General features: G+C 36.2%; 1 protein-coding gene across 3 annotated transcripts in view; it reads left to right on the top strand.

Moving 5' to 3' along the window:
- LOC149799063 (intersectin-1-like) overlaps positions 1-16,812 on the top strand; it is a 224,540-nt gene that overhangs the window by 45,591 nt on the left and 162,137 nt on the right. For all 3 annotated transcript variants that reach the window (XM_089958036.1, XM_089958037.1, XM_089958035.1), the window contains exons 14-16: positions 3,383-3,532; positions 4,455-4,595; positions 8,343-8,430. In XM_089958036.1, the coding sequence (XP_089814162.1) occupies positions 3,383-3,532; positions 4,455-4,595; positions 8,343-8,430 (379 nt within the window). The remainder of the gene's footprint in view (positions 1-3,382; positions 3,533-4,454; positions 4,596-8,342; positions 8,431-16,812) is intronic.

The raw sequence follows: 16,812 nt of genomic DNA, 5'->3' as shown, positions 1-16,812 counted from the left end.
GTAATGCCAATTCCTTTTCTGGTTCTTTCACTCAGCACTAAAGTCTGTGAACTCAGCTTTCATTCATAGTGCCAGTGTTAGCATGTGACCCAATATTGGTTGTGGCACTTTCACAATTTCCAAACATGCAGAACCTGCCTTGGATCTATGATAACACTCAAAGTAAATGATGAGATGACCATGTCCCAACATAGATGGTCTTCAGTGGTGGACAAAACTGTGCCCTTTAGAGCAAATGATTACAGTTTCAGGCTACACAAGGTCTGATTTATGCAGATAGGAGGGCGTCTCTGGGCTTACAAGTGTCTCTTGGCTTACAAGTAATATTCTGCTTGCAGGATTAAGAGCTGGATAAATGATGTGCACAGACACCATCATGACTAGCTGGAGTGCCCACCTCCTGCCATCTTTTCAAAAAGTGAGTGGGTTGCTGGAGATGATGGCCATAGTTTATGCTTTTCAGTTGTGGCAGGAAATATTTTTTTCATTTGTGGTAGGATATATTATCTGGAAATGGCATTTTCATTTGGTCTGACCATTCATTGTCATCAGATAAGTCAGATGCCTAGATCCAAGACCTTTGTCTTCTGATGTCATCTTTGACCAGTCTTCATTCATGTCTTCAGCATACCAGACAGGCTACCCAACATATTCCCAAAGCCTTACAGAAAGCAAGGGAATTCAGATGATGACTCTAGATTGCTCCTCACAAGTGAAAGAAGTCAATGACTTCGTGAATTTAGTGATGGGCATTCCAAGGAAAATCCTGCCTTCTCTCTGCCTTCTGAAACAACTGTGCTTGCAGGTTTTACATCCAAACCCTGAGATATTGAACCTGCATGTTTGGATCAGAAAGAAGCAGTTCTCAGAACAATTGGTGGACAGCATTGCTTGGGCAAAAAGGCCTAGCACTTTTAAAGTATAAAATGGAGGAGCACGGAAGGAAATGTTTTGACTGAGTGTTGTCAGATGGAATGTATATCTCCCTTAAAAGTACCACAAATAGTTAACTTCCTCATATGGCATTTCAAGGAGAAGTTAGCTTTTCTTACAATGTAGGGCTACCATTCCATGATTTTAGACTTGTTTTGCCATTAATGAAGGACATAGTCCAGAACAAAGACCTTTTTGACCTTCTGAACTTGTATCAACTGAGGCCTAGACTCTTCATCTCTGCTACCCATCATGGGTTCTGACATGGTTGAACAAGGCATTCTTTGAACCATTGATTCGAGCCTCTCTGACACCCATTTTGTGCTAGATGCAATTGCTAGTCACTTTATCTGCTTCAGGCAAAATGTGAGATTCATATGTTGATCAACCCAAATTATTTGCAAAGCTGCCACCTTGATTTTATTTCTCTTGTGATAGCCTATGCTTTCATTGCTAAAAACAGGCTGCTTGTGGAATATCAGTACATTGTTTTAAAATTATTGTCTTCTTCCAGCAGGACCATGTCAGGGAACTGAACTGGTACCTGAAGTGGACTGAGCAGATCAGAAGAGTGAGATCTGAATTGTTCTTGTCACCCAACAAACCAATGGGTGACATTTCTGCTTAGATTCTGTGTTTGTAGATCTATTAGCCTGGAAGGAACTACCCAAGACCAAGTGAATTTCTTATGCATCTCAGCTCATGAAGTTAAGACAGTTGCCACAAGCACAGCATCCAAGTACAAACTGTTCCATTACTAACATTGCTTAATCTGTGGAATGGCGGTCAGAGATGACTTCTCTAGCTTTCAGCTGTAGAGACCATTCATTATATCAACTGTGCAGTATGCTACCTTTGTAGGTTGTATCAGCAGTTTTGAAGTTATTTGGGTGGCTGTTTTGCTGGATTTGCAGGAGTAAAACTTTTTCCCTAAACTGCATTCAATTTTTGATCATGTTCTAGTCTAGCCTTTGTATTGTTGAAGCTGATACACATATGTTGCGAGACTGGAACCATGGTGAAATCAGGGGTAAGGGAAGGTATCCAGTTGCCTCCTACCTATTTTCCTATCTGATCAGGGTAAAGTATTGAAAGGAGAAACCATTTTTTTGAGTAAACTATACTGTAGTATGATCTATTTTTGTTGGGCTCAATTTTCTTGATTTTGTACCATAAACTTAACCACTCTGGTGGCTTATGTGGTAAGAGCATCTGCCTCAGATGTGGGAGGTCACAGGTTCAAACCCCAGCTGAGTCATACCAAAGACTTAACAAATGGTACTAACAGTTGCCTCGCTAGGCACTCAGCATTAAGGGGTTAGTGTTAGGACTGGTCAGCCTGGTGTCAGGATAATGTGACTGGGCAGGACATGGTGCTTCATGATGCCCCAGTGCTAGACATAATTATAAACTGCCACACTGCAGACATTTACTTTCTATGTATCTGTATATATATATATATATATATATATATATATATATATATATATATATATATATATATATGTAATTATCCATCCACCCCTTCGCTGAATATGGATTTGTTTTCAAGGTCATCCTTTACACTGAAAACTTCGTTTGGTTTGAAACGCGCATATGATAATAGTGTTAGGGCCCCCTGGTCATAGTCATCTTTGAAATTATAAATCAGTGAATCCAGTAAGTTATGTGCATTGTTTATCTCATTTATGCTTTTTGTTTTATAAATCAGTAGGGGGGTATAAACAAACAGGGAGGTATATTCAGACTTTAGTATTTTATGTCTTGTTGTTATTTTGGATTAAATATACATGAATAAAATGAATTTGTACTTTCAGTAGGATTTAAATTGTTCAACAAAATGTACATGAATGAAGGATTGATGTGAATAAGTATTAAACTAACTTTTCATTTACTAGTATTTTTTATCATTCTTTCTATCATTTTCAGTATTACTAGTAATACAATATCTTATTCTCTTTCTCGTTTCTTTCTGTCCTTACATATATGACATCGATTTAAGGTGGTGAGTGGAAATACAGGTATTGATAACTGTGCATTTAAATAATATAAAATGCTTTATAATTCTTTTTTCAAAGGGTTAAAATAAAACAAACATGTGTAAAAGCTAATTATTGTATTACCAGATTTCAGTATTGATGTTTTTTCAATTACTTGTAGCTTTGTTATTCTCTTGGAACAAAACAAAATAAGACAGCTTTTTAGCACTTTTGTTTCCCTAGTTGTTTAAACATTTTTGATTAATAGTTTCCACAGTGATCATATTTATTTTTGTTAAGGTGGCAAGAAAAGAGTTGGAGAAGCCAATCCCACATTTCAAGGGGATATCACTCTTGTTTGACTTTCATCTTGGCAGCATAGATCTTTTGGGTGATTTTGTTTCTCAAGTATTATGAAAAAAATTGTAAAACCTGTTTCAGTAATTCTCTTTTCATTTCATTGTACAAAGGCTGCAAGAAAAGAATTAGAGAGACAAAGACAGATGGAATGGGAAAGACAGAGGAAAGAACAGTTGCTAGCAGAAAAAACAAGAGAATATCAGCAATTTATGTCTCTAAAGTCCCAGTCTTCAAACCTGAAGTGTGAGCTAGAATCTTTGGTAAGAATTTAAAGTATGGAAGAAAAAATGTCTTATTATTTCAGATGTAATGTATCTGACAAACTAAATATTTAAGTATTTTTGTTTGTCTTGGTTACTTGATTGATTTTCAGGATGTTTGGTTTGCGCAGAAATATTTTTGTCAGTACTTATATCTTTGTATGGGAAAGAGTATCCTTTTGCCTTATTATTTGTAGTATTCATAAAGTCCACAAATGCAAGTAAATTCACAGTGGGAAGCATTAGATGGATTTCGTGTTTTTTTTAATTTAGTTATAGCAAAGAAAAATACACATTTTTTGCATGAAATACTTTTATTTAATATTTGGTTAATTCATTTGGATTTCTTCTAATGGGTCCAAGTGAAGGCAATTTAAATATGTAATAATCACCCTTAGATGCAATTTTGAATTTTTTTAAATCTTCATAAAAACTTAGAATATTCACAGCACCTTGGTATATGTTTTTGGAGAGAAAAAACATTCTTCCCAGGGTACCATGTATGCTTAAATGTTTAATGGTTTCTTTTGGTAAAAAATAGCTGGTTTTGCTGTGATTCTTTAAAATGTTGTATTAATTTTTAATACATGTGACAACATACATTAAAATAAATCATTTCCCAAAAAATTATCACATAAATGCCTGCATCTTCAAGTTGTTTTCATAATCAGAATTACATATGTGACTGTGTAATAGTTGCAATTTTTTCCTCCTGTAAGGTTTCTGATTTGTTATTTATTTCTAGATAATCCCATGAAAGGTTTTGAGAAAAACCACTTGCAGAGCCATTTGTGCAGTTAAAAATCAGTTGTTGTCACATTTGTGTATTCATTGTAATGCAAAATTTATTTACACTGAAAAGGTTTATAAGGTTATTTTTAAAAGAAAGAGATGCTTGAAAATCTGGAATTTCTGTTTGTAGGAAGGAAAGAAGAATGAAATTAATCAAAAGATATCTCAAGTTCGGAAAGGTGTTATGGACTTTACCACTAGTATTGAATCTATGAGAAGTACTAGAGATATAAAATTAGCAGGAATGGAAAAATTGCAAAAGGAATTTCAAGTAAGTATGCAACAAATACACACATGCACATATCAGTTATAATTTTCATCAGGTTTTAACTCTACTGATCATAGACCAGAAATTCTCATGAAATGGCCTGTTGTCCATTGTACATCTATTAGATCAAGTTTGTTTTTGCTGCTCCACCTAAACTGCCTCAAGGATAGACTTGAAAGTTTACACACACATTCATCTACTGGTCTCATTGATCCTAAATGAAAATGGCATTGCTTAGACATCCAGTATTGCCTCTACAATGGCAATATTGAAAATCTTGTTATTGTCACTCCATCTGAATGGGGTCATATCAATATGCGGTTTTTGTTGAAAGGTTTATGATGTCATGTTTGTCCTAAATGAAAATGGTGCTAACTAATGTCCAATATGGCCACCGTGACAGCCATCTTGAAAATCGTATTGCTACTTCTCATTTGTGGATGGTCATATCAGCTAAAAGACTTCTTATGTTGTCTAAAAAAACTTGCTAGCACAACTCAGCTTGAACAGAAAGTCATATTGACATGGGGTTTTCACCAGAAGACTTCTTGCAATGTCCACTTGGTCTTAAATGAATATGATCCTGATCTGACATCCAAGATGGCCACTGTAGCAGCCATGTTGAAAATCTTGTTATTGCTCCTCCTCCTGAATAGAAAGACATATCCTGACAATATTGTTATTTCTTCTCTCCAAATGGATGGCTATATCAGCATTGGGTTTTCACCAGTAGACTTCTTATGATACCTAGTTAGTCCCAAATGAAAATGGCTGCTGTGAAAACTGTATTAAAATTCTTGTTTTTGCTACTTTCCTGAATGGATGATCATTATTACAGGGGGTTTACACCAAATCCTGGAAGAATATGGTGCCAGTCATACATCCAATATGGCTGCCATAACTATTGTCTTAAAAATCTTTTTGTCACTATTCCCTCTGAATGGATGATCATTTTGACATGGGGTTTTCACCAAAAGAAGGCTAATGATGCCTATGTTGTCCCAAATGAAAACAGTGCCATGCTGACATCCAGTATTTGCATCAGTGCAGCTACCTTGAAAATCTTGTTATTGCTGAAGAATATTAGTTTAAACACTCGACAGCTAAAAGTAAGAAATAGTCTTTCTTAAATTCCTGGAAATTCATTTTGCCCAATAGAGTACTAGCCCCTTCAATGGACTCTTGTTATACCTTTGCCATATGTAGACCAGATTTCAGAATGTCAGAAGTAGACATAAAAATTGATAGCAAATTACTGTTTGCTTATCTAGGGTTGAAAAAGTCACAAAATAACGAAAAATGGAATTCAGTAACATATGGTGATGTCAAGTCACAGCCATGTTAGTCTTGCAGATAAATAGCATTGCAAACTAATGTTACATTTTATTGAACAAGGTTTTTTTATTGGTAAGAACAGGTGCTATCTTGTATTATCAGTGGATGTGTTTACAGTGTAATTTAACAATTAAGACCAGTCATTGTACTGATGAAATGTGGTCTTCATTTTGTGGTTGGCCCCATTTCATAAAATAAAATTAAGTTTTATGAAGTAAATGTGATTTTTTAAGCATAGTTGTTATGGAGAGTTGTCCTATTTTGGAGGGAATGGTGCAGTTTTTAACTGTGAAAATGTTGAAAGGTGGTAGTGTTCCTTACCCTCAGAAAGTTTTCATTGTAATGATCAGAGAATGATTTGCGTAAAGAATGGTAATTAGAGAAGTAATGGGAATGTTTTGCAAACTTATTTAAGACTTATACAAGAAATCTTATAACATGTAGAATGGACATTGAATGCAGCAGGTAATTTAGTGTCCGAGGAAGCTGGAGTAAAGTACCTTGCTCATGGACACACAGTCAAATTAGGCTAATCCTATGGTAGGATTGAAACCTGCACCTTTTCAGGCACGAGTCAAGCATGCAGACCTCTGAGCCATGGTGAATGCTTTCACCAAAAATCGCCTCATATGACATTCAGATGGCACATCTGGTCTGCCTGCAGACGATTAGGGCATAAAATATCAGTCACAGTGACTAAGTTTGTATTGAATGGTATTGTGCATCTCACAAAGCATCTGTATGTTATATGACTTACGAAATAGTGTCCGAGAGATGAGCTAAACAAAGGCATTAATACAGGTTAATCTATTTTGATAAAAGTCATAGTGACATAGTTTTGACTAATGGATCATTTTTTTATGATGAATCTTCATATCATATTACATGACTTCGCAGCCAGTGGTGTGTGAGAAACTTAGCTAAATGCAAAAGTTAGAACAGGTCTCTGTGGTGGGAAATATAGGTCAGTGACCTTGTTTTAACAGAACAGGGTAGTGTACCACATTTTCATCCAAAGTTACATCACTCTTTAAGCAAAAGTGACAGCAAAACTGAGTTAAATGCACACCAAAATCAAGAGAAATTGCTTAATGTAACATAAGCACAAATTACCTTGAACCATGAAATAACTGAAAGGGTGATCTAGTTTTCACTGATGGATATTGTTTTCTTCATGTTTCATTTGCATACCACGAGTAGTGCATGAGAAAATTATCTAAATTCAGAATGTCTTTTTAGTGTTGATGCCAGATGATCAGTCCAAAAGAGAATTGCTTTGCAATCTGGCCTAAAATTTGCTTTATCAATAATTTCTCTTAAATGTTCTGCCACATAATAAAGTTTGATATGCATAATTATCTACTCTGCCCTTGATGTATTTCTGTTGAATGCAGTATCCGATCACTTCAGTGCTAGGAATTGCGGTTATCCTTTATTATAGCACCCACCATTCTAAGGTGATTCTGAAGATAATGCAGTAACAAGTTCCCTGTGAATCGACTTATAAAATGAAAAAATAAAAAATGAAAATTGTTGGAATTTTTTATCATTCCATCCACTCACAAATTTGAACAAAACCATTATGCTTAAATTGGAAATAACCAGAACATTTTATCACAATCTGCTGTTGTCTAATGAGCTACTATTACAATTGTGATCAATCCATGATAGCTGGTGTATTTAGTTACAGTACACAGTACAGCCTCTTGCAGGTTAGTCACTTAAAGGAAATCTAATTTTCTTAAGTTCATAGAATGAGTACTCTAAGTGAAAGGAAGTATATATATAACAAATTTACTCATATTCACTGCAGTTTTAAAGATATTGATGTGATGTCGCTAAATCACAGTTGGTCTATCACTGTTACGTGGGTCCAACTGCAAACTGTATAGACCCAGATCTGCCATCACATGTGTTGGTAGATCTGGGTCTGTGCAATATATTATGAATAATCAGTAGAACGAACAGCATGTACCCTGATCTGCTGGTGCTGTATGCAATGGCAGATCATAGTCAATATTGGTTGCAGTTGAACTCGACTTATAACTAAATATATGTGATAGTACTTTATAGGATTTTTGTATGATTTGTGAGGGCAGCAAAATTATAATCCTTGGCATTGGTTCTGACATAAGTTGGCACATAAACCAATCTCTTCTTTGGATTGACTATTGTAACTCTGTATTTAATATATGTTTGTATATGACTTTATCTAGCCTTTAGATAAAAAGAGTTATCAGTTCCAGGATAAAATGAAATATAAAAATGTGGACTGAGTCATACGAACAGTTGGAAGAATGTAAATAATCTTACTGACTTCACTGTAAAGTACAGTGCATAATGACATATATTGTATTTTTGCATGTATTGCACATCTGTGAATCAGAAAACTTATGTTTCTTCAATTTTTAACAGGAAATAAATAGTAAACTACAGCAATTACAAAGAGACAGAGAGCAGTTGAATCTTAAGGTGCAGACTTCAGTACAGAGTAATCCAATATGTAAGTCACCATACATTTTTTTCTTCAGATGAATTCATGTAGTTCCATTGTTGCTTTATATTTGTTTCCCTTATGTTGTCTAGTAAGTGACAATTTTATTGTGTCTACTAGAAATTTTCCTTTTTTCAGAATGTTGAGACGAGTGTGAATTTCTTTTTGTTTTTTGACAAATGAAAGTCTGTCTTTATAATGCTTTTTGAAAATTTAGGTTAGGGCTATTCCATTTAAACATACCCCGGGGGGGGGGGGGGGGAAGGCACATTCAAAAATGGGTGACCACCCATAGAAGTGATTTTTTTCTACCACCACCAGTCATAGCAGTGAATTTTGGACACCCATGGCCATGCATCTTTTGATATGACATGGCACAGAAGTGATTATTGTTTATTGATGACCATGCATGGAAGTTTTTTTATTCTGCCATCCATGGGGTAGTGGTATGTTTAAATGGAATATACCTTAGGTCACAATGAATTTCAAAACATTTAAAATTAATACTTTTGGGCAAAATATTCTAATTGAAACTTTATATTCCAATTTTATTTCTGTTTGGCAGTATTTCATGCAAGAAACAAACAGGGTGAAGCATAATCTGTGTAACAGTGAATCGATTAAATTACAAAAGAACAAACCTGCTAAATCTCTTGAAATTCAACTCCAACTCACAAAGTAATGATCATGTCAAAGTTCTAAATAGTCGCATTGCTTCCATCATTGCCATTTATATAAATAAATAAAGACTAGAAAAAGACAGCCCCTCACAAATAAAATTACCTTTTTGCAACTGGCATGTTCTTTTTTCAATAATTCTCTAAATTTGCTTATTAGTCACCCAATAACCTATAATTACAACTATAACAATGAAATATCTGGGATATAATTTGCGTATACATAAATTTACATAAAATTACATGACGCAATGGCTCATCGATTTTTAGGTCAATATAAAATATCTTTCAGCATCCGCAACAAGTCATAGTCATGTAAAGTTACACAAAGACAACGGTTTGTCTGTTTTATTTGTTTGTCTTGTCTATATTTTGTATTTGCCTTTGAAAAAGACTCATGAAGAGTCGAAAGTGCTTAGGCTAGCTAGATACTGGTTTTGCACTGTTCGTAGTCAGTTTATTACATATATATATATATATATATATATATATATATATATATATATATATATATATATATATATATATATATATATATTTGTGCAAATTTTTCTCTTATGAAAATAACTATTTACAAGTAAGTAATCTATAAATACATTATGAAATACATTATGAAATTAGGAGGATTTAACTGCTTAAATATAAATTACTGTTTCATCACTCCAATATGATTTACAAATAACATGTTGACATGAATGCCAAAATGCAAGTTGGTGAAGAATATTGTAGGAATAGGGGTCATATCAAAGTCAATGATCCCTTTATATATAGCTCAACCAGAGCTGCAAAAATTTGGGAACTGTTGTTGGACATTTTTTCTGTCTGTATACGTTATAGTCAAGTCCACAAACCATTACCACTCCCTATCCCTACCTACCAGTGGTTAATCATAACTCCAGTATATTTCAACATTCGGTCTTTTATTCTGGTTTTGCAGTATAAGTAATTACACAGCTATGGTAGTAGCAATATGCTTATCCTTTTATTTTCTTACAACCCATTATTACACGTATCAGTCATATATGTAAGATGTACATCGACCCATTGACATGGCTTTGGAACAGAATCATATAGGGTCAAGAGTATGCTGTTAGAATAAAGTTTTTTACTGTATGTGTTTGCTGGACAGTATCACAAAGATACATATTGCAATTTGTAAAGGGATTAGTTCAACGTTTCTTACTTATGTCTTGTGGAAAAGGACTTAATTGTTGTTTGGGATTCTCTCTTTCCCAGGAAACCAAATTGTCTACTCCCAAACTTGGTTGAGGAAGGAACATGTTCCCATGTGTCTGGTCATAGTAGATGTTCCATTATTCTGTTGACAGAAGCCTGTTATGTTCTACTTATCAGATAAAATATCAGATAAAGTCAATACCAGTGTATTGGTTTCACTTAAAATAATTATTTATGAAGTTTGAATATGAGTTTCTTAATTAATTAGCAGAAAATCTCAATGTCTGATATGGCTATTTTTTAGTTAGACAAAAAAATGCAGTCCCTACAGAAATGTAAGGTATGTACTAGGATGACAAAGTCTGGAGACCTACGAACTATGTATTGAAATTGAATTAGAAATAATTTGGCCAATTGTCTACTTGTGATTTTGATTGTGAACAAATCAATCCCAGAGAAAGGTCATTTTACTTGGAGATAAAAGTGTTTTGCAGAATAACCATTGCCCAAGAGTTCCTTGACCAAGCTTCTTCTAAAGGTTGGAGGTCATGGTTATGTTAAGTAAAAGAACTGTGAGCAGCAGGGAAGTCGTACAGACCAGACGGTTCCAGCAAAATAAAGCCTCCTACGAGAACTTTCTCCGTAGAAGCCTCAGTTTTCAAAAATAAACCTTCCTACGAAAAACAATTTGCGTAAATTCGACCCCGAGTGCAATTTTTGTGAGCAAATTCAATGATTCTGGACAAGGAAAAAACACTATTTTTCGGGGGTGGGGGGTGGGAAAAGGATTGGGTGTCGAGTGTGCACGCAAGATTGGGGCAGCGGATCCTAATTTTACCTCGCATTAAAACAATATAGTTGAAAATAAGATGAGTCGGAAAGTTAGTAGAGTTGGAGAGCCTCATTCTGCCAGATTAGCGCGAGAAGAATTAGCGGCAGTGAAGAAGCTTATCCCGACAAAACAATTATTTAAGAGAAAGGTTCGCGATTACGAAGATTCTCAATATCATCTCGGTGAGATATCATCGAAATTGTTGAGTCCAGTCACCGGAGCAATCGAACATGTAGCATACGGCGATAAGAAGGAAGATAAGGAACTTAGGAAAAAAGGGCTTATTCCTATGGTGAGAGACATCGAGCAACACACTCGAGTAGTTCCGGATAGATTGGACCAAATTCATCAAGAACAAACACAAACGCGCCAAGAAAAAGCACAAACACAAGCGCGAGTACAAGCACAAAAGTTACAGGAACAAATAAGACAAGCACGAACAAAAGCGCAAGTGCGAGCACAAATACAAACGCAGCGAAGACCATCGCAGCAGGCACAAACACAAACAGATCCGAGAGCGGAGGTACTTTTAGAAGATTTAAGGAATCTGGTAAGTCGAAGACAATTACAACAAGAACAAACATTTAGAAGAAGAACAAACACAAGAAGAAGAAGAACAAACACAAGAAGAAGAAGAACAAACACAAGAAGAAGAAGAAGAAGAACAAACACAAGAAGAAGAACAAACACAAAAAGAAGAACAACCAAAGGAAAAGAAGGAAAAAAGAACCGATCCTCTCGCGAATATAAAGGAAAGATATTTTGGTGCGGAGGGTTTTGTTTCCATAAGACTAGAGTTAGACAAAATTGATCCTAATGATACTGAGGAACTTGGATACTTTGCAAGGCGTAGCTTTGACAATAGACACAGATATTTAACGGAGGAGGGATCAAATTATTATGATCGAAAAAAATGGATAAAGGCAGTATATCGAATAAAATATGAGTTACCTCAAGCCAGGAGTAATGACGTGAGATTTGTTCAGTTTGAGGATTACGCAAATAAACCAATTACAGGAGAATCAAATTTTTCCAGTATTTATGGAAGGATTCCCGCCGATGATTTTACTCCATGGGGGATTAAACAATTAAATGTTGATAAGAGTGAACTTGCCAAAATCGCCAAATACGGTTACAACGAACGAGGCAAATATTTACGTCCAGGATCCTTAGATAAATATACCCCCGAGGAATGGGTTCCAGTTGTGTATTTTGCCTCAAGGGGGAAGACAGAAAAAATCGATACTTATCATCCAGGATTAAAAAATTTTCAAAGAATAGTAAGAGAATTAAGTGAAGAAAAAGAAGAAGAATTCGAGGATGTACTATCACCATCGGCATTTTCAAAACCAAAAACAGGAAGCGGATATACCATTTGCCCTGACAGCGTTGTCAACGACGTGTCTCGCCTCGAAGTATTAATCGGAGGAAAACGAGCCGGAAATAACTCTCGTGAAATAATCAACGAGGCTTCCGATATTTGTCAGCGATTATTCCGCGGTGGCGTCATAGACTCTCATATTTACAAGGAACTCGTTGATGAACTCATCGATTAAAACAACACAATTGAAATAACATGATTGTTCACAAGCATCAACGCAGACCTAAGCAGGTCCGCATAGTAAACTCTCGATTGCCTGTATATAAATATATCCACGGCAATGGACTCAGAGATATCGTTAAAAGCCTCGTTACGCGAGTAATACCTAAAATCGGACCCACGGTCAAGCAATTCGCGTCAAAAGCAATAGGAAAAATCGGCGAGACTGTCATCTCTGGTATCGGTAATTTGGCCACTAAAGGCTACGATGCTATCAAAAGCAGAATATCAAATTTAACGCGTAAAAAACAACCCGTCAAATTACCTAGCACCAGAGAAATGCCACCCGAAGTCAGCAAAGCCATAAACGACGCAGCAAATAAAAAAATAAATGACCTAGCACAGGAAGTTGCTAGCACAAATCTCGCAAAGGAAGTAGCAAGGGAAGTCGCGAACACAAGTTTCATTTCGGGTAGCGGTCTTCGTTTTAGATGATATTCTTAATAATAAATGTTCGCACAAGTGTCAAACGAAGTGTTCGACATGGACGAGCCTGTAGGTAGAGACACATCCGTGCGAGATTTCCAGTATTTCTCGTATATTGCAGTTGAACCAAATACACCTAATCGCTTGGAAATTCAAGTTCACGATACAACAAGATATTTTCTTCCATCTGAGGCATATATCGAAGTTATTGGGGAAGTTGTTAAAACTGATGGTACCAATTATGGGGCAGATTTTAGAGTCGGATTCGTCAATAACGGTATTATGGCATTATTCAAGAGCGCCACTTACATGATCGACGGAAGAGAGATTGAGTCAATTACCAACGATATTGACTTAGCAACAACGATAATAGGCCTAGCTAGATACTCGGATGATTTTACTAGATCAGCTGGCCCTAGTATGATGTTTGCCAAGGATAATACTGATCGTCCCGAAAGTAGGCCGTTCCTTATCAGACAACCCAACAATCGCGCCAATCCTGCTGTTCCCAATAATGATGTCGAAGATATGATCATTAAACCTTATCCTGATTATAATCTCGGATTTACCACGCGAAAGTCCATGCTATCACCAGGTAACAGAAGATTCGCTTGTGCTATCCCGTTATCTCATATATTCGGATTTTGCAGGCATTTCAGGAAAATTATCTACGGGGCAAAACATACCGTTACGTTTATCAGAAAGGAAAATAGCAACGATGCTATCTGGCGAGAAGGTGCCGTCGATTACGCTACCGGCGTGATAGGTCCCAATGATGCCGCGAATAATAACGGCATAGTAAGATTACTAAAATTTACTTTGTGGATGCCAGCGATAACTCCATCAATAATCGAGGAAGAAAAATTATTATCATTCATGAATCAAGGCGGTAAATCTGTCATGTCATGGCTGACAACAACAACAGATTCCACAACTACCAATATTAATGGTGATTTTACCTGGCGTATCGCATTGCAGCAGGGTACCTCTGCACCTAGGCATATCTTTATCGCGTTTTTGCGTGCCAATAGGTATCATCAATTATACAGTCATATGATATTTGATCACATTGGAGCGACAAATGTGTCGTTGAGAGTAAATGGCCAACAAGAACCATCCGAGGAAATATCAATTGATTTTGAAAATCATTCGACGGCTCGTGCGTATCATCGCTTGCTAAGTTTCATGGGTCGCGATCAAAATATCGATACGGGATTGCAAATATCGCAGCTAGATTTTAATAAATTTTATCCTATCTATTACTTTTCCCTGGAGCATCTCGATTTGGTAAAACAATCCGTTGTCGATATTCATTTCAAAGCCAGAATTAACACAGGTGGAATTAATCACAAAGTAGTCGCGGTTATTCTCAGTGATAGAACAATGATCTTGGAAGGCATCAGTGGCAGAATGAGAATCATCGACGCTCCTGTCGAGAAAATGTGACAAAATCGAAGATTTCTAAATTTAGATTAAGCGATTATTAATATGCCATACGAACACGTCAGTGTAACTCTGACCCCGGGTCAGATGAAAAAGCTCCAATCAGCGATATCAAAGCGATGCGGTACGAAATTAACCCTGAAAAATGATCAACTTCACGGTGGGCCTAACAAACTATCGTTAACTAAAAATCAACGTGAACGATTCACCAAAGCCAAATCAGCGAATTCCGGCGTTCATGTGAGCCTTTCCATAGGCGCCATCAGAGACATGGTCAAAACGGGCGGCATTTTCCCTCTGTTAGCTGCTCTTCCAGGGCTATTAACTGGGATTCTTCCGGCAGTTGGAAAAGCAGCAGGATTAGGTGCGCTCGGAGGTATAGGTTCCAAATTAGCACAAAAAGTGATGGGAGGAAGATACGGTAAAAAAAAGGGAAACGGCCTTTATCTGAGACGACCCCCGTACGGATCCGGCCTTTATCTGAGACGACCCCCGTACGGATCCGGTCTGAATTTAGGTTACCAGCCTCAAATTTAGATCTACTTAGCGAAGCAAAGAATAAAAAAATAAAATTTTTCAGAGGCGTATTTATGCGGGATCAACTACCAGAAAAACCAAACCCTACCGAGACAGGAATAATAAATCTCGACTTAAATACCGGCCCTGGCACACACTGGGTTGCCTACGCGATTAATCCTCGCGAAGTTGTTTACTTTGACTCGTATGGATTAGCGCCACCAAACGAATTTATCAAATATGTGTCAAAATTAAAACTTCCAATTTGGTATTCGACACTTCCAACACAAACATTAACGGATCCACCAATATGCGGTCCAGAATCAATTAACATCCTCGACGCAATTTCAAAATCATCCGGCCCTTATAACAAAATTTTATTTGAATATACCGTAGATAAATATCATGGTTGACATTTATGGTAGATCCCTCTTCAGGAAGGAAAAGGAAAAGGAAATAGAAGGCGTCGATACATCAAAGTTTGCAACCAAGAGCGATATTAACAATCTTCTATCACTGTCAGAGGTGAATCCTGGCGAAGTTGCTGTTTTTCAAAATACCGAAGGGCGATTACAAACTAGCAATATCAAAATAGCTGATATAATTAAGCGAGAAGAATATAATAATCACATTGATCAATTTACTCGCCAATCGGAGATGGTATTAAAATCTATCGCTGATATTACCGATATCATCGCGGAGTTTCCACCAAAGGCCGATCTCATAGATATAAAACAAAAAAATAGCGAGTTATCAACAGCGTTACTCCTAAAGGCTGATAAGTTACCAACAGATAATTTTCAGGAACTTATGAAAAAAAGATTTACCAGGTTAAATAATGATCTTAAAAATCTCGAAGAAGTGTCAACTAAACTCAGTAAAAAAATCGACGATGACATAAAAAAATTCACTGATTCCTCCTCAACTACACACGACAATCTTACCGAAAGAATAAAAACCATCAACGAAGAAATTACCAAAATAAATACCGCGATGGACCAAAAAATCGATAAAAAAACCATCGACGAAATTAACAAGGATATAAAAAGAATCGACGAAATTGACAAGGACCTCACCATGGTACAAAATTTAGTGAATCAAAAAGTCGATACATTAATGCACGACGGTGAAATTCAAGATTTACGCGCGAAACTTCTTGACGCAACCACAAAAATTGAACAATCTGTCAGTAAAACTGAATCCACCAGTGATATAAATCGATTAGGTAGGGAAATTATCGAAGTAACCACAAAAATTAACGATATTAACACAAAAATATCACCATTGAATCTTCCATTGTTGGCGCGTATTTCGATACCAACGGAGGTAGTAACAAAAAATCTTGTCTGTAATGTACCATTTGTGTTTAAGACATACAATTATATTTGGGACCCCAAAAACGGTCGTATCGGATTTTATTTCACCGTACCAATTACCGGCGTATATCGAGTATATGTTATTTCCAAGATAAAATTTAAAATACTATCGGAGAGTGAAATTCATGAATTCTACCCTGGATTTTTTATTATTTCGCTAGAAAAAGATGTCGGTATATCATGCGATTTAGAACCGCCGGATAGAACCACCACAGGACCGATGAAATATTTTGTAATTTTCGAATATTTATCGGAATTGAAAACAGTTGGTATTCCAGGATAAACATGGTAATCCCGCAATTGTTATCGTAGATTAATAAATGACCGCATCGGATTACCGCTACA

This window comes from Sinohyriopsis cumingii, chromosome 5, assembly GCF_028554795.1.
Source record: "Sinohyriopsis cumingii isolate HCF-2022 chromosome 5, ASM2855479v2, whole genome shotgun sequence".
NCBI lineage: Eukaryota > Metazoa > Mollusca > Bivalvia > Unionida > Unionidae > Sinohyriopsis > Sinohyriopsis cumingii.
Note: the sequence above shows the minus strand (reverse complement) of the source record. Positions and strands in the feature narration are given on the sequence as shown.